The sequence below is a fragment of the Protomyctophum parallelum genome (assembly GCF_964188405.1).
Source record: "Protomyctophum parallelum genome assembly, chromosome: 15".
NCBI classification, from domain to species: domain Eukaryota; kingdom Metazoa; phylum Chordata; class Actinopteri; order Myctophiformes; family Myctophidae; genus Protomyctophum; species Protomyctophum parallelum.
The window spans coordinates 42,498,494-42,516,374 of record NC_139710.1 but is presented as its reverse complement, the minus strand read 5'-3'; the positions used below and the strand labels follow the sequence as shown (position 1 = coordinate 42,516,374).

At 39.7% G+C, this 17,881-nt stretch overlaps 1 protein-coding gene across 1 annotated transcript; it reads left to right on the top strand.

Moving 5' to 3' along the window:
• Positions 1–2,738: 2,738 nt before the first annotated feature.
• On the top strand, positions 2,739–17,694 carry ppp2r2aa (protein phosphatase 2, regulatory subunit B, alpha a). Its single transcript, XM_083784141.1, has 10 exons — positions 2,739–3,100; positions 3,525–3,602; positions 5,232–5,329; positions 6,035–6,200; positions 8,290–8,402; positions 9,240–9,417; positions 9,682–9,846; positions 10,338–10,507; positions 12,245–12,336; positions 13,295–17,694. Exons 1-10 carry the CDS (start codon positions 3,094–3,096, stop codon positions 13,572–13,574), a joined length of 1,347 nt encoding a protein of 448 aa, XP_083640267.1. The 5' UTR covers positions 2,739–3,093; the 3' UTR covers positions 13,575–17,694.
• Positions 17,695–17,881: the final 187 nt, after the last annotated feature.

Sequence of the window (17,881 nt, the reverse complement as noted above, 5' to 3'; positions counted from 1 at the left end):
AAATCAACATGTAGCCTAAATATGAAATAAATGCTTAAACATGTAGCTATAGCTAGGTGTAATGTTAGAGTCCACACACAGAAGTGAACCTTTCAAGCCTGTTTTCTCAACTCGCTGTTTTCTGCAAGACATTACTCTATAAGCCATATCTCCAAAACTGGTGTTTCAAACTGAACAACCAATAGGCCTATGTCAATTTGAAAAACGAAAATTAAAAAATTAAATCCAATGGCAGCCCCTCAGTCAAATCTGGTCACATAGCCCACTTCAGCCCTATACATTTCGATTTGAAAATCTAATTGTAGATCTGCTATGTTTAAATATTTGAGGTTTGAAAACATTCGTTCTGCATAATGAGTAGCCTATAGGCTATACTTTCTACTTTTGTACTTTTTACTCAAGTACATTTTTAATTCCGGACTTTTACCTGTAACAGAGTATTTCTACATTGCAGTATTGATACTTTTAATTAAGACATGAAAGTACTTTTTCCAACACTGCCTACCATGCCAGTGCGGTGGAATTTTGAACCCCTACTAGACCATAGGCTGCTACAGTAGTAGGATAATTCAATACTGCCATCTTGTGGTTATTCACCTATTCTACAACATTCATAAAATACTAAATATTCTGTCATATTCTTATGGCATTTGCAATAAAAGGATGGTCCGGGTCTCAGGACAGTTCTGTGATGAAGCAATGTGTCCTGAATCTGATCGTTTGAAGAAAAAAAATCACACCCGTGTGAAGTGCATGGCACTAATATATTAAAGTCTAACTCACGTTGATTAGGTGATGTAATGGTGATGTAAAACAAACGGTGACAAAACAAACATTAAATTTTCCCTTCATTGTCAATGGCGTTTTTAAATCAAACTAAAAACAAATATTAAACCTGTATATAAAATGGGTGGTATATAGTATAGGCTACATAGGCTAACACCCTCAACAGCCTGTTCTTTAATTCTCCTCAAGCTGGTCACCAACGGTCACACACTGTGGGAGTAGGATGGAGCTCAACCAGGATTTGTCGCAAGTCGGTAAACGTGGTTGTATTAGTCACTTTTAGCACGAACAGCAGGCAAGCTGATCCCACAAAAGTTCAAAGTTCACTTTTCTCCCTCCTTTTGCGCTACCTCTATCGGCTCCCGGGTTGCTGCCCACACCAAGTACAAAACACTGATGTTGTTGGCCTACAGGCAACGAAAGGCACGCCACCCCATACCTTCAAAGCCTGATCCAACCCTACAACCCGCTCACTCAGATCAGCTAACACAGGATGGATGTCTGAACCTAGACTCTTCTGAGTTCTGCTCCCAAACTGTGGAATAAACCCCCCATTGCAGTCAGAATCAGAAATATAGACTCACACCGTAATCTGAAAACTCATCTCTTCAAACTCCACCTCACCCCCTAGGCCTAGCATGTCATCCCTCGATCCCTGTACCCCTTCTTGCCACCTTCTCTCTCGATACTAGTCTAGTAACTGACATGATATGGAAGGCTACGACTATGTAGACATTATTAGTCACTCCTCATGTTTTGTTTCTTAGGTTTGTTTTTCTTGACTATAAATGTTAAATGTAAGTCAGATGCCTGTTATTTCAACAGATGCCAAGATTAATTGTTTACCAAGGTTTCTTTGACTATATGCATGCACCTCATGGTACCATATCACCACAGACGCCCTAAAAAACAGGCTCCAGACATCCCAAAAATAAATCTCAAAAAGAGCACTTACAGTATATGGGTGGCTGCAATTTGAAACTCCTATAACTCCTAATCCGTTGATGTGATGTTTTTATGATTTTTTGCATAGTACCGTATATTTGTATGTCATTGTCAATTCAGATGAATTGAATATGAAGGAAGACCCCAATGGAAACAAGCCATGCTTTCTTGCATATAGATACAGTCAAACACGGTCTAGGATAGACCATTCGTTTGCCATTCTATATGTATTCAATTTTCTACGCCTTTTGAATTTGAATAGCCTTAGGAGACAATGAGACATGTATTTATAACTGTCACAAATGCCTGTCCAACATGTACATTTTGGACAATTTTTTACTGTATACTATAATGTTGTATTGTGTTTTATCTATGGATCTTGAGTCTGCAATAAAGACATTTATTCATTCATTGAATTCATAAACATGACATGAGAAATTACAACAAATGTCAATGTCATCACAAAATATAAACACTATGTCCAGAGTGGACATATTGTAGCAATATTATTATTTCCTCTCCCTTTGGCCTACTGAAAGGTGGATTTCACCTTGTTTTGAACTAGCCTACTTTCATGTGTTTTTTCTGCAAACTGTTACAGTATTCAGTCGATCAACCCTAGTTACTGCTGCTCTCATGCATTATATCTATGGATGATTTACACTATGTGATTATTTACATTACTTATTGTAAGTCAGTCTTGATAATACTGTCTGCTAAATACCTACAGTAAGTTGTGATTGATAATAAATTGTCAAGACTGTTGGCAGGCCATTTCTCAGCCTATTAATTAATCGCGCGAGATTGTCGCGTGGCAAAAATCATCCGATCTACAACTCGTCGACTTGTCGCGGCACAGGACGTTGATTTCTTGTAGATCAGTTTTTTTTGGCACGCGACATCGTCGTACCCCGGAGAGGCCCTCTCTCTCTATTGGCTGAGATGAGGCTACGATCATCGCCGGTCGCTGAACGCCTCCCGCGTTGCGCCATTTTGAAAGTGTATGCAGGCAGGGGAGAGGCAGACAGGGAGAAACGGGCGAAGGGAAGAAGAAACCTCAAAGTGCAGTTCAAAGTCTAACAAATAAAGCTACACGGAAGGATTCGCCGTTGACTTTTTTCTTTGTTTGCAAACTGTTTTGGAGCTGTTTAAATCATCCTCGTGGATCGTAGTGCAAGAGGAGCCCTCGCAAGGTGTTCCGGTTACAGGTTCGCTGCTGCTAACGCCTCCTCATAGCTAGCCGCCTAGCTTCCTTCACTGGTCTCCGGTCAGTCAGAACACTACACTACAGAACCACCCCAGCCATCCTGAACAACAGGGCCCCAAACAACCCGCAACAAACACCCCCTTCCTTCGCTCACCATGGCAGGTAAAAATAAATAAACGGATATTGTTGAAGCAAACCTTATTTAAGATGCCTGAAATAAAGTTGTATTATTCTGGATAACTACCAGGTTCCCTGCTGAGCATACAGGTGATATTATTTATTTTAAGCTACCGATGCTAACGCTAGTTAGCCAGCCAGTATACTTCTAGTTGCAAGATGCTGCGGTGTGATGGATGTCTGTCCCCCAGAACTCAAGTTGTTACACATGCAAAACAAATTTGTAGATGCGGGTAATCACTATATCAACGAACACTTAAATGATGTAAAATGGGTAAATGTGTGGCCTTCCTTCCACCCTCATCATTGATGACTGAAGCGAGTTAGCCGCAAGCTAACGCGTGCAAAGTTGTCAGATCATGTTGGTGTGTGTGTGTAATTTGTGATCTTGTTTTGTGCTTTCGTACAGGAGCCGGTGGTGGGAGCAATGATGTGCAATGGTGCTTCTCTCAAGTTAAAGGAGCTATCGATGACGATGTTGCCGAAGGTAGGTCCATGTGATCGATGGTTAATAATAGCTTACAGGAGCACCTGCCTTGTTCGAATCGCCTTCTGGCTTAGCTTGCCTGAAGGTAATAATATTGCTTTCAGTAAATAAATAAAAACTACATGGCGTTTTGCGCTTCTGTACTTGTAAAGCGAAGGTATTTTAGACTCACATCAACATTGTAATGTTGTCTCATTATGAAGGGAGAAGGGTTCAGTCTTCAAAGCAATCAATGTGGTGGTTTGGACTTGTTGCAGACAAAGGGCATCTTATAATTTCCCGAAACAAGACAGTTGTTAAGCTAACCCTTTGGATATTTAAAACATCGTTGCTTGTAACATGTGTGTGTGTAACATAGTATCTGTGTCCTGTATTGACAGTGACAATTGGGGTAAGTGTGATTCCAGGTTTCAACTAGTGGCTGAGATGAGAATCAACCTGCCTTGCAGTTCTCGATGCACCGCTTTGATCTGTGGTCTTTAATTTGAGGCATATTTACGCAAAAATAAATGTATACCCTTGGTAACATTTTTGATGGTGCATGATCAAGTTTAATTAATAATATTTTCCCTATACAAAGGGGAAAATGTACAGAATGTCTGCTAATGAGGGGTTGGTAGTTCCCTTTATCCATTTTTCCAGTGAGTATTATAGTGATGCACACAATTCTGAAATGCTTCTGTTTTAGTATGTGATGGATTCTTATTTGTGACGTACACTGCATGGTTGTTTACAGTAAATTGTGCCTGAGAACAAGGGTAACTGTTAGCCTGTCCTTATTGTGTCAATACACAAAGCAATATGGAGGCTTATTCGCAAGACTTGACACTAGGCTTGTGCAAGTTTTCCTTGTTGCCTTAAAAAAACATTCCTTCATTCTCCACTCCCATTGTCTCGTATGCAAGTGCATGGAGTCAAGTTGTACAGGCCTGGGGCCATTTGTGTGGAAGCAGAGCAACTTGTGTGATTGTCTATTTTAAGGATACAGCTGAGATTTGTGCCAGGCTGTGATAAAGGATTGATTGTTATATTGTGGGATTGATGATACTCGTCTTGATTCAGTAGCTGCAGATGGCGAGTCATTTCTCATACTAAGGGCCATTTTTTTAATGTAAACAATACTTTTCACGTTGCACATGATTATAATATATCATATTATTATGCTAGAAGATATAGGATAATTGGGCAAAATTGTAAAACTGTTGCTATTTGGAATTTGCTGAAAATATCACTTTATAAGATGCTCTGCATTGACATCCACGAATTCCAGTAAACAGTCAATGGGTTCCATAAGTTCCATTGCCATCTCTGGTAGCTGGGCTCTTTGTCCCAACTGTCAAAATCAATGACTGCAAACTGGGGGAAAGAAATCTTTTGAAAATATGACCGTGGGCACAGAAAGAAATGTCTCTGTTGGGCTTATATAGGTGGTTGAATGATTTGTCTAAAAATACATGTGAAATGGCAGGAAACAAAAGCCTATAGATTAGCCTGTAATTCCACTGGTCCCATTTAGAACTAGAGATTATTAGCATTTGCTGTAGAATTTGTCGGCACATATGGCAAAGTGGGGTGTGGGGAGTGGTTTGAATAATCGTCAGTAATTCAATTTCAATGTCTTTCTGACAGCTGACATCATATCTACTGTTGAATTCAACCACTCTGGAGAGCTACTAGCCACTGGGGACAAAGGAGGCCGAGTTGTCATCTTTCAGCAGGAGCCAGAGGTAAGTTGCTGTGACTCATTAGGGTTGATGTGAATCTGTGGCCTCCTGAAGCTTTGTCTTCATGTAGACAATGGCACGTTTTTGATATGTAGAGCCCTACCGATCCCAGATTTGTGGGTCCGACCCCGATTTCTGAGAGTTCTAATCTAAACCATCGATTACCAATGTTTTGACTGCCATTTTTGTAGAAAGTGCAAAATCTTATCTTCTATTTTTTAAAACAATTGAAATTGTTAATGTAATGAAAATAAATTAAATTACATGGGTTATTGTGTGTGAGTTTATTTTAGGTGTGACACATTGAATGAATACATCTTAGTCATCAAATAACCGGTTCAGTGTCTGAAATGTATAACTTCAACCAAAATGCCAACACGTATCTTTGTTCCATATGAAATGGAAAGTTGTGTTTCTGGCTGCTGTAAATATTAAGACATTTCAAGATGTCTTGGCTTGGGATAAATAAATGAGCATTTATCAAGATTTTGTACTTTTACCATAATTTGATCTAAATTAAAGTCAATGATGAATTGACGTCTCGTTGTAGTTCTGTGATGTGACGGTTCCATGTCATTAGTCCGACAACTCACATTGCTACCAACCTGGTATGCAAAGCCACATCGTTCAAGTAATGGGATGTCAGCGTTATGGGCAGTCTCTGATATGACTTGGGAACTCACTGTGGTGTTGTGTGTCATTATTTAGAGTAAAAATCAGCCACAGTGCCGTGGAGAGTACAATGTTTACAGCACCTTCCAGAGTCACGAGCCTGAGTTCGACTACCTGAAAAGCCTTGAGATTGAGGAGAAAATCAACAAGATCCGGTGGTTGCCTCAGAAGAATGCAGCGCAGTTCCTCTTGTCCACCAATGGTTAGTAACTAGTAAGAGTGTCATAACACTGTAAAATCCTGACTGTTAAGGTAGAGGCGGGAAAAGAAATTGAGCGACAGTGAGGACAGCATGCAGGTGTTTTTTATTCTTTGATTTGAACGTATACTTCACCAGTGCACATTTAGTCTTGGCTTCTCTAAAACCTGTCTGCCAGCATTCTGTACAGCTGCTGAGTGAAGGCTTTATCGGTATTGTTTTTATTGCCTGTTAAGTATGTTTGGACAAAGTAGAAATTTGACTCTGAGGTTGGTGTATTACACTGAAGGAACGATATAGGAAATAAATATATATATATATTTATATTAACATATGAAGTTACTACAATATGTGTACATTATAGACCTGGGGTTCTCAACCTTTTTTGTAACTCTGGCCTAACTGGGTACTAATACTTGTAAATACAGCGGCATTATGACCTACAGTACAAACTATTGCTATGTTGCTGCAATGATTTAATTACATATTCTACTTAAACGACTCTTCTAAGATTAAGGAAACGCACAGAAAATAGCCAAGACAATCTATAAGGAAACCTTATGTGACCAGCCCACAAATCGCCATTGTTAATACTTACCGGTAATTCAAATTGGCAGGTATGTGTGTGCCGAACAGTAATTTGGCTAAAATAAAATCTAAATGATGAAAAAGGCCGTCTGTGTCTAAAAAATAAAATCTATTTTAATTAATTTAATTTAATTTGTTTAAAATATTTTGTCAGTTTCTGCATCCTACTGTGAGGAGCCCTGAGGAACACTGGCTGCTATAAGTGTACACAGGGTGGTAACATATAATTTACATACCACAATTGACAATGAATACATTGACCATGTTACGACCTGGCTGAGGCACTCAGGCCACTTTTAGATGGCGACCATCTCCAGATAAAACGGCAAAGTCCTGTTGCTTTCTCATTTTTTATTGACCCTTTACACGAGAACGCACACTTTATGAAAACGCTATAATGTCGCTAGGTGGCGGTAACGGGCTGCCAAATAGACCAGTCACCCACGTACAAGAAGAAGAACCATGTAGCCCCCCTTCACGCAACCCTATCAGGGTTTTGCTTCCAGAACACAACGTGGTTGTGGCCGTCGCTCGCTGCCTGCTTTCTACAGGCAGCCCAGAGCATGCAGGTAGAGCGCGCCACGGGATGGTTATATATTTTATAATACCTTAAGCTACATAAACGCTGCTGCTGCGGCTGCCGCCTATCACAATTAAGGCATTTTATTTATATTTACATCATGGTTTTACATTCACCATCTGCTGATGAGCAGCGCTTTGTAGGTGAGGAGGGAGGCTTGTTCAGGAATTTCATTATGTCATATATGGCTCTGCACCAATGTAATAAACATATGTGCTGTGAGCCAACGTGATCCATGATGTCATAAGTTTTGCGGATTCACCGTTCATGGAGAAGGGATAAAACGGCGTTCTCAAAGATTTCCACTCTGGAATTATATTTAGCTGTTTTCTATGAACACCATTCTCGTCTAAAGACCACCTCAGACTGGGTAACAGCCTGGGCACACTTGAACTTCCATGCGCGGACAGAAGATGCTGTCTTTTACGTAATTTCCGGCTTTTTAGACAGCTGGTGGATGAAAATGAAGCTCCACCCACGCGGCAGCATGCCGCTGGGGCAAGCTTTTTCGGGAATCTGGCCGACGCGGCAATCTGCCGCATGGGTGGACCTTCATTTCCATCCACGAGCTGTCTAAAAAGCCGGAAGAGACCCCGGGAGTCAGCTTCCTTGGCCGTGCATGGAATCTTAGATGTGCCCATACCCTAAATCAGTGTTGCTTCTTAAAACTTACATTTATTGAAAGTCCTTTCCATGAATCAATTTTGTATTTAACTTGATGTTTTTATTCACTGCACTTTATATTTTATGCGAGTCATCATGTTTTTGTTTTTATTCAGTTGCTGTTTTTAATTTAGTTTTAATTTCGTTTTATGTGAAGCACTTGGTAACTTTGGTTTGATAGGTGCTTTAAATAACGTTTATTTAAGTAAATGAATTTCACCTGTCACTGAACCCTGGTGATTTATGTCTCCATGTTTGCAGACAAAACCATAAAGCTGTGGAAAATTAGTGAGCGAGACAAGAGACCAGAGGGCTACAACTTGAAGGAAGAAGATGGACGTTACAGAGATCCCCATACTGTCACAACACTACGGGTGTGTAGGCTGGCAGCAATGGATTGATCATGTTTGGAATTTTCAGCAAAGCCCTTGATGTGCATAGTTTTAAAAATGTTCAAATCACTTTGGTAGAGGTTTGGGTTGTGTATAGTTATCTTGTCATGATGTAACTCCAAATATTGGTGAGATACCTTTATTGTCTGTCCATTGATTAGAAATGTGACATTCCAAAATCTCATCCCTGTTGAGTGTTGACTTGGTCCACAGTAGTCCTTTAGCACATAAATGAATGCAAACAAAACAGATTCTGCTAATATATAACACTACAAAACCGATTCTGCTAATGTATAACACTACAAAACCAAGTTCTGCATTATTTATTTCTTTAAATAAAGTTATTTTTGATTTTGCTATTTGAAAAGAAAGAAAAATCAGGGTTCTTAAAGGTATATTCAGTGATTTCACTCAAAAAACCTTAGGTTTAGTTTTTGGCTGTGGGACCCAGCCTTTCGTCCAATCAGGATAGAGTCAAAAACGAAACCTAAGGTTTTTTGACCCCCAGGGGTTAACTGGGGACAGGGAGGAACTCCTTATATGGCTAGCACACTCTATAGTAGGGAGGATTATCACAACAAAACAAAAAAATAAGTGATATTTGAATTAAGTGAAATCACTGAATATACCTTTAATGTTATACATTGAACATAACGTTAAACAAAGTTGATTCTGACAATGTGAATTAGTAGTAGTACTGTCTAGTCTTTGTCTTGCACTGTATGTGAGGTATTTTATTTTAAAAGCATAAGATGAAGCTTGTAAGACTCCTTCCAAAACCTGAGGATTAATTGTTGCACATCTCCCTTTTGGCTTCAGGTACCAGTGTTTCGGCCCATGGACTTGATGGTGGAGGCCAGTCCCAGGCGGGTGTTTGCTAATGCTCACACCTACCATATCAACTCAATCTCTGTCAATAGTGATTGTGAGACCTATCTGTCTGCAGATGACCTGCGTATAAACCTCTGGCACTTGGAGATCACTGATCGCAGCTTTAGTAAGTCTTATGATTCAATGGGGAAAACCGCTAAAGCATTTTCGATTTTTGCGTTGGCTATTCATAAAATGGCAGATGCGCACGCTCACAGCCCGTCACTTCGTCCATGCTGCAAGCTTGTACATCTACCATTTTTGAACACCAATTTGATGTTTTATTATGGGGTGGGGGTCATGGTGTGAAAGCAACTACCTAGGTTCCACTTGTATTTCTATGGTTCCCTGGGAACTAGTGTAGTACCTTGACCTGCAAACCTTTTTTCAGACATTGTTGACATAAAGCCAGCAAACATGGAGGAGTTGACTGAAGTGATCACAGCAGCGGAATTCCACCCCAACCAGTGCAACACTTTCGTCTACAGCAGCAGTAAAGGAACAATCCGATTGTGTGACATGAGGGCATCAGCACTCTGTGATCAGCACTCCAAAAGTAAGCAACATTTTCCATGTCTACCATGCCCACAGGTGAGATGTTGAGAGCTGTGACAGAACCAATGTTGAAGTCGGGCGGGTGGGATAATATTACAGGAATAGACACTGCCAAAATGAACGCAGATGCAGCTTTCCTTCTGTTACAAAGTGTTTTTTTAATGGGCACACAGCGGGCACATTGAAATAGCTAATGTCTCTTTAAATCTTCTAACGGCTCCTTAAACTGTTCTAGATTCTGAATACAATGTTAATTGGATAACTGTGGCAAGGCGAGCTAATAGGGACTGCCAGTAAGGACTGACCTCTGGGGATGTATCCATTTATGGGCTTACTACCCATTAGTACCTCTTTCTTTTGTTTGAGTACTGCATTTTTCCCCCATTCAGACATTGTTCATCTCAGATTAAATTATTACTGAACAATTCCAGACAATTATTTTCAGACTGACCATGGTGTGCTAAACTGACGACCATCCCCATTTTTTATCAGTGTTCGAGGAGCCAGAGGATCCAAACAACCGCTCGTTCTTCTCTGAAATTATCTCCTCCATCTCGGATGTGAAGTTCAGCCACAGTGGACGTTACATGATGACCCGTGACTACTTGTCTGTCAAAATATGGGATCTCAACATGGAGTCTCGGCCAGTAGAGACGTATCAGGTCTGTGTATGCTGATTTTTGGTACTGCAAGCTGAAATTCACTGTTCTTGAAATAATTACTTTTATCCATGATCATTAATGTTAACAAATGTTTAATTGATAGTCCTTCAGGTTCATTTCATGTAGGCACAGTAAATCTAGTGGTTTAGAGGCTTAGATAATTTCGCCTTGCTTATTTTGAAAGCAATGGCTTCTCAAAAACATTTGTATCATGGAAAAAGTTCATTTTCTTCCGTAATATAATTCAAAAAGGGAAACCTTCATATATTCTAGATTCATTGCACATAAAGTGAAATATTTAAAACTTTTGTTTAGATGATTATGGCATACAGCACATGAAAATCTAAAATCCATATCTCAAAATATTAGAATATTGCATGAGACCACAAAAAAAGTTTTATTATGCAGTAATGTCGACAAAAGTGTGTTAATTTACGCACGTAATACTTGGTCTGGGCTACTTTTGAACAAACAAGTTCATTAACACCCTGAGCGGCAAGGACTGAGTTCTCCGTTCAATTAGTTACGCCCAGTGCTCAGGACGGAGATTGATAAAAAGCTGATCGCATCGTTCCACAGGCTAGGAGCGTCTGTTGCGCAACATTCGATGTTTTCCGGTGGGACGTCGTCTAACATGTTAGCGGATGAGATTGAAAATCTTAAAACGTGAATAACTCTTGATCTAAATCATTCCGTCCAATTCTAAGCAAAGATTGTGTTAAGACGGCCCATCGCGGTCCCGTCGCTAATCGCGTTAATTAATCATACCTCCCGTTATTGTCGTTGAGTGTTTTGGCTACATCAAGCTACTTCAGCTACATCCGGGATAGCATCCGGTCCGTCGTTAAATGTGCTCTGCTACTATAAATCGCTGGGCGCTCTGATTTAATGGATTAAGTAACCCAGGGCATTCGGGGTGTTAATGGGATGTGGCATGGAGGTGATCATTCTGTGGCACTGTTGAGATGTTATGGAAGCCGTAAATGCATCCTCTTGATAAACAGATTTTCTGCAGGTTTCCTGTCAGGCCAGTTGGCTGGTCAGTTAAGGACAGTAATACCATGGCCCGTACACCAATTATTCGTAGTTTTGGCACAGTGTCCTGCTGGAAAAGGAAATGAGCGTCTCCATAAAGCTTGTCAACATACAGAAGCTCAAAGTGCTCTAAAATGAAATCTCCTCCTAGATGGCTGTGTTGACTCCAGTGTGAAGTTGTCCCTGTCGGTGATGATTTAGGATACCATGTCATCTGCTAGTGTTGGTCCACTGTGATTCTGATTCTGTTTTATCAAGTCCAGAGTCATCACTGCCATGAATAAAACATTGCATAGCTGGGTGGGGCATGCATTTCCAACTTGCATCGTTCCCGAATAGGCAGGTGCCCACGGCACCGGTCTAGTACAGATAAATTAAGAGAAACTGCAGTTGGTGCTTAATTGAAATGAAAATCAGCATATTCTTCAGCAGTGCCTGGAGTGTGAGCCTATGCATTTATGTTTAGGTTTGAATTGTACCCTGGATGTCCTCTCACTATACTGCTCCATCTGGTGGAAAATTTAAATTAATACACTTTTATTCTGACATTTGGTGAGCCAAGATACATTTTCTGTCATTAAGCTTTCCTGACATGAATGTGAATCAATGAATGTTCATCGATTAATTGTGTACATCCTTACTTTGACATTTTCATCATAGTATGACTTTCGACTGTATCCCTCAATTGCTTTCTTCTAACAGGTGCATGAATATCTCAGGAGTAAGTTGTGCTCACTCTATGAAAACGACTGCATCTTTGACAAGTTTGAGTGCTGTTGGAACGGTAATGACAGGTGAGAACCTTATTGAAATAGTAACCAAATGTGCAGTTGTGACTTGTGACTATCTTTTTTTCTTCATTTTGTTCTCTATACTTCATCTTCCGAAGTTCCTCTGGCAATATTCAACGCACATAATATGCATGACATAAATTTTCTTGGTTGTTTGCCTATTTAAACATTCTTTAAAACCAGCAGCTACAGGCCTTCGGAAGCACTGTATGTAGCGGCTCCATGCTGAGCATAATGGCTGTCCTAGTAGAAGAGCATATGCGCTCATAATGAAGTGAAATCTTTTTTCTTTTTTACAATCCTTATTTTGGGCATGTCATTATATGCACATTTCCCCCCAAACTAGCAACAATAGATCTACAAGCTCACAATAGGACTTGTTGTGAGCTTGTAGATCGTCTATTATTATTTGTCGTATGACGGGACAGTAAGTAGTTGGTAAGTACTTGGTAAGTAGTAAGTAAGTACATTATATGTTGTTCCACAGAGCTTAGACTTTTCCTACACATTGGAGAGTAACAAATGTACAACAAAACAAAATGTTTCTAGGCTTCATACTATGTGACTTACTGACCAAATAATATGATTCCAGTTTACATAAGGATAACCTACTCTGTGGCTAATTGGCCGCAGAATATGGTTCTAGTTGTACATTCAAATATTGATATACATATACCAGTTATCAATTATCATTCACTTTTATATATTCAATTATAAGTAATTGAATATATTGAATTGGTTGTTAAGAGTCTTAAGACTGATGCTATTCCTGCCCCACTAACTCACCCTTTAAGGCCTATTCATAGTCCAGTTTTCGGTGCAGAGAGATGTGCTGAGAGATGTATTGTGTGAGCGGTGACCAACCTTGCGTGACGTCATGTATAGTTTTCGGTGGTCACCTCTTCACCGAAAACTGGACTATGAATAGGCCTTTATTCTCCCTGATTTCATTCCTTTGCAGCGTGGTGATGACCGGCTCCTACAACAACTTCTTCAGGATGTTCGACCGAGGCTACCGGCAGGACATGACCCTGGAGGCATCGCGGGAGAACAGCAAGCCGCGGTCTGTCCTGAAACCTCGCAAAGTGTGCACAGGAGGGAAGCGCAAGAAGGATGAAATCAGTGTGGACAGCCTGGACTTTAACAAGAAGATCCTCCACACCGCCTGGCACCCTCTGGACAACATCATTGCTGTGGCCACCACCAACAACTTGTATATATTCCAGGACAAACTGAACTAGCATTTGCTGAACCAGTCAGATCCCAGTTTCTGCTTAAGCCCCACTGCTCTGAACCACCACCCATCCCCACCCCTCTCAAGGACATTATCTGTTTTGATGGCTGTTTGAGGCTGAGTCCCCACATCTTGACTGCAGAATCAGATTTGTCTTTTTCTTTTCTTTTTTTGAATTGTATATGATGGGTATATGTCAATGATGAACTCATTTGCTATCATGCAATATGCCAGAGCAGGCCAACACTGGTGCATTTGAAAGTGTGACCCAAATTGGTGCAAACAGAATCCATAGTCATTTGTCCGGACCTGGGGATTCAGCCTTAATGGGATTCCTCTACTAGGAGCACTCCATCCATACCCCTGCTACCATATTTTAACTCTTGTTCACTACATCCCAAACCAAAGGGAAATGTTTCTTGAGTAAACTTATTTGGCTCTGTCACTATTACTGCGATGTTATTTTGTGCCATCATGACATGATTTTGTATGTCATAATTACCAAGTATTTCTTTTCTCTCTGTAGCTATCAAGTGTCTTTTGTTTTGGATAGTTTTGCTTTTCTCATCTTTCCGTCACAAATTTGTTTTTGTGTAGGCCTAGAACACTGCAAATGCACGCTGTTAGCACTCCATATTTGCCCCAAATTGTGTGTCAAGTTGCCAATTTCACTTGCCTCCCCCTATTCCCTAATGTACAGTACAATGATACCCCTGACATGGACAGACTAGCGTCTGGCAAATGTCATATCTAGATTTTAATACAGTGTGAGGGTAGGCTATTTCTTGTAAGCATGGTGTCCTGCAAAAGAAACTTCATTCAAAGTGATTGAAGGCACTTAAGCTCAGTCCTTTGAGATTGACAGGCTGCTGTCCTTGACCTTTTTAATCCTGAGACACTCGAGACATTCACCCATGCTACAATACTACAAAGTCATGGAATACTATCACAAAATTGGCCAAACCTGCAATAAATTCCATGCCCATGTGTTTATAAAGTCTAATAACTATTTTCACAAAGGTTTAATTATTTTGCACCAAAACCACTCTTTGGCATAAATACATCAGGTATCTGGAGAAGATGGGCTACTCAGTGGAGAGACATTGACCCTTATGGGTGGGTGGAGGGCAGTGAGGAGATACCGGAACACAAGTGTACCGGGTGTCTTGGCAGGAACTCCCTGTCCCTGGGCTCCCCCCTACCTCCTGAGGCATTTAACAATGTGGATCAGTGTTGCTGTATTTGAGAAATTTAAATAAACTAATTACTCTTTAACATGCACCCAGAAATTTATATCCACCAAGAACTGGTTTTGGTGCAAAACATGATTGCAAAGGATGCCAAATCATGGAAACAAACACTAGGTTGACCCCTCACATCCTACTTAAGGCAGAATGAAGCATTTTCCCTGCATGAGGTTGTAGCCTTGCAGGTACCCCAACTTTAAACCGCTGTCATGTGTTGTGTTGAAATTTCAGCCTTTTGTGAAATTTGTTACTAGACAGACACTTAAAGTTTAAACACATTGGCGAATACATTTATTCCATGTTTTTTTGTAATCTCCCCTGACTACAGGTGGGGTCACTACCTACGTATAGAAAGTCATTGTAGCGTGGTGTGGCCTATTCCCCATTCGTCTGGCACTTCTGCACCAATCTTGTAGTGGTGAATTCTTATTGATCGCGATACCATATGGATTTATTTTCTTTGTTTTTTTTTCTTTTCTTTTTATGATTTCTTTTTTATGATGTTTTGTATTGTACCTGTCAAAAGAAAAAAAGAATCACTATAGCTGGTTTATTTTTGTATGAATTAAGGCAATAGGATTACAGTCTGATCACTGTAGTTTCTTTAACTGTACGTCTTGGACTGATCTGTAGAAGGAGGGCACGTTGCCTGAGTTGGTAATCGTTTGTGTCACGTCTTTGGAAGCAGTTTGTCCATTCCGCTGCGTGGTTGGAGGAAAGCTAGAGAACATTTGTGTGAAATCAAGGGAGTCTGGTTGTTTTGATCGTTGGCTGTCCAAAGAAAAGTATTTTCAGGTGTCTGTACCTCTATTCATAAGCACTATACCATTTTAATTTGGCTTACTGTAGCTAGTCTGGAACTGATTTGGATGCTTCTGAGTGGTTGGATATTAGTTTGGATACTTTGAAGTTCCCTTTTGTGTGCCATGGTTGTTTGTGAGTCATTTGCTCGTTGTGAAAGGACTTAATCAAAAATAGGCCCTTTTGGGTCTAAATGGGAATGGCATTTTTATCTTGGCAAACTAAACATTTAAATCTAGCTCAGTCTAAAGTCTAAAGTAAATTCTCTCTAGTCAAGTTATTTGACTAGAGAGAATTTACTGATTATTGTTACTCTCAAATCATGCTGGGCTCGTTCTTATGTGAGGTGGTCAAAAGGAACTTGTGAAGCACATCACTTGCGGACAATTATGTTGAAACGATCATTGGTGCTAGGCTAGCTCACAACAGAGGGTAGAGTAAAGCTGTATGATCATGTCACTCAGAATCAGTTATTTGTGGCTATTGACATGGTTATACGAAGTGTATAAATTAGTCAAAAAACAGCAATACTGCTGTTTCTAAATCACCCTGTGATTCATTCACATGCCTGTTTTCTGGAGCGAGCGAGTAGATTATAGCACAAGTATTTTCCTTTTGTAGAACACTTAGCAAAATAGCCATTGAATCAGGTCATGAAAGTTGTTTTGTTTGTTTGTTTTTTCCCACTGGATCATATTTATATTTGGTTAACATGTTTCACTCCTCTAGAGAATTGATTCCCACTCACTAGCAATGACACCATTAACCACCAGTGCTTATGGCTGCTATATGTGGTTTTACGCTAATGTGAGTGTCACTTCCTCAGGGCTCTGGGTAATGTGCGTGTGTCATGAGACACTTTGCAAACCCTTTTTTTTTTTTCTGCAAAATTATTGCTTTTTTCTTCGCTCAAGGATGTGAATACATGAGGGTCAGTAAAGTTATTAGTCTCATGTCATTTGCGCATAAATCTGCCTAACGTCATACCCTTATCCCATTCCATTGTCGCATCACATACGTTGCATCAGAATGATTCAACCTGCCATTCAGAAGTGTTTTGTCTAATGATCAGCCACCAATTGATAGGTGTTCATTTTATTGAGGTCGGTTATCAGCTTAGTTCAATCTATTGTTATTCACTGATTAAATGTCTTTCTTTTTTCTTATCTGAAATGCCAATTTAAGTCAAGTCATTTTACTGTTCAAAGGGTTCTACAGTTGAGGACTGCTTTTACAGTAATATTCAGATATACTATATCAAAAAACTGTACATGTTTCAAACTACATACTGTACATCCCAATCTGCACGTTTCACCCAACTAACCGATAAAATGGTTATCACAGCTAAATAGGGATGTTCTCTATATCATACTTTCTACCACTTTACCCAAACATCTTCATAGATATTGTGCAAGGCTATGGTGCAAGACCACAACAAATGTAATTCAATAGAACCCTATTGCCTTTGTCATAGCATTTGAGGAAAAAACAAAACAGATAATCAAGTATGTTTCTTGAATTTACTGGCATGCCAGTCAGGAGACTGCTCAGGGGAATTTAACCGCTGCTGTCCAATTAAAACCTTGTCTCTTCAACACATCAACTTTTTAGGAATTCAGGAAAAACAGCCTTATTTTCAGATAGTCAAACTTGCGTTTCTGAAAACATTTTCAATGGGTCGTGAATGGGATTCATGCCCTGGGGTCATGAAACGCTCTACCTATAAAGGACCATGTAAACCTTCAATTCAAATAAAGAAAAAAGAACACCAAAATTGGAGTTATGAGGTTTTTCCAAGACGGCAGCACTGCATACATGTATAATGTATCGAGAGTCGAAACAAAATGCACTTTTATTTTTGTGAATTTCATTAATTTGTATGTTTTTATTTCTTTCAAGGGGCTCTTGAATAAAGATTGTAGGAGATTTTTGGTGATCTGTTGCAAAAAGAAATCAATACAAAAGGTTCACTGTATAGCTCTGTTTGTCTTTGTCAAATGGAATAAAGTACAATTTAGATCAAAAGTAATACAGAATTTCAAACATGGATTCTGAATAAAAAGAAAACCTGAGTCATTATTTGTGTTGAGAAAATTTATTGAGTTTTATTTTTTTAAATAATAATTGCAGGACATTGAATTATTGTAGGTTGAATTAGGTAGTTGGCATTTATATAATCTGTAAAGCAGTTAGTTAATTTTACAATCCCTGCATGGATGACCAATAATGCTGAGAGTCAAATACACTTTGTTATAAGAAAGATCCC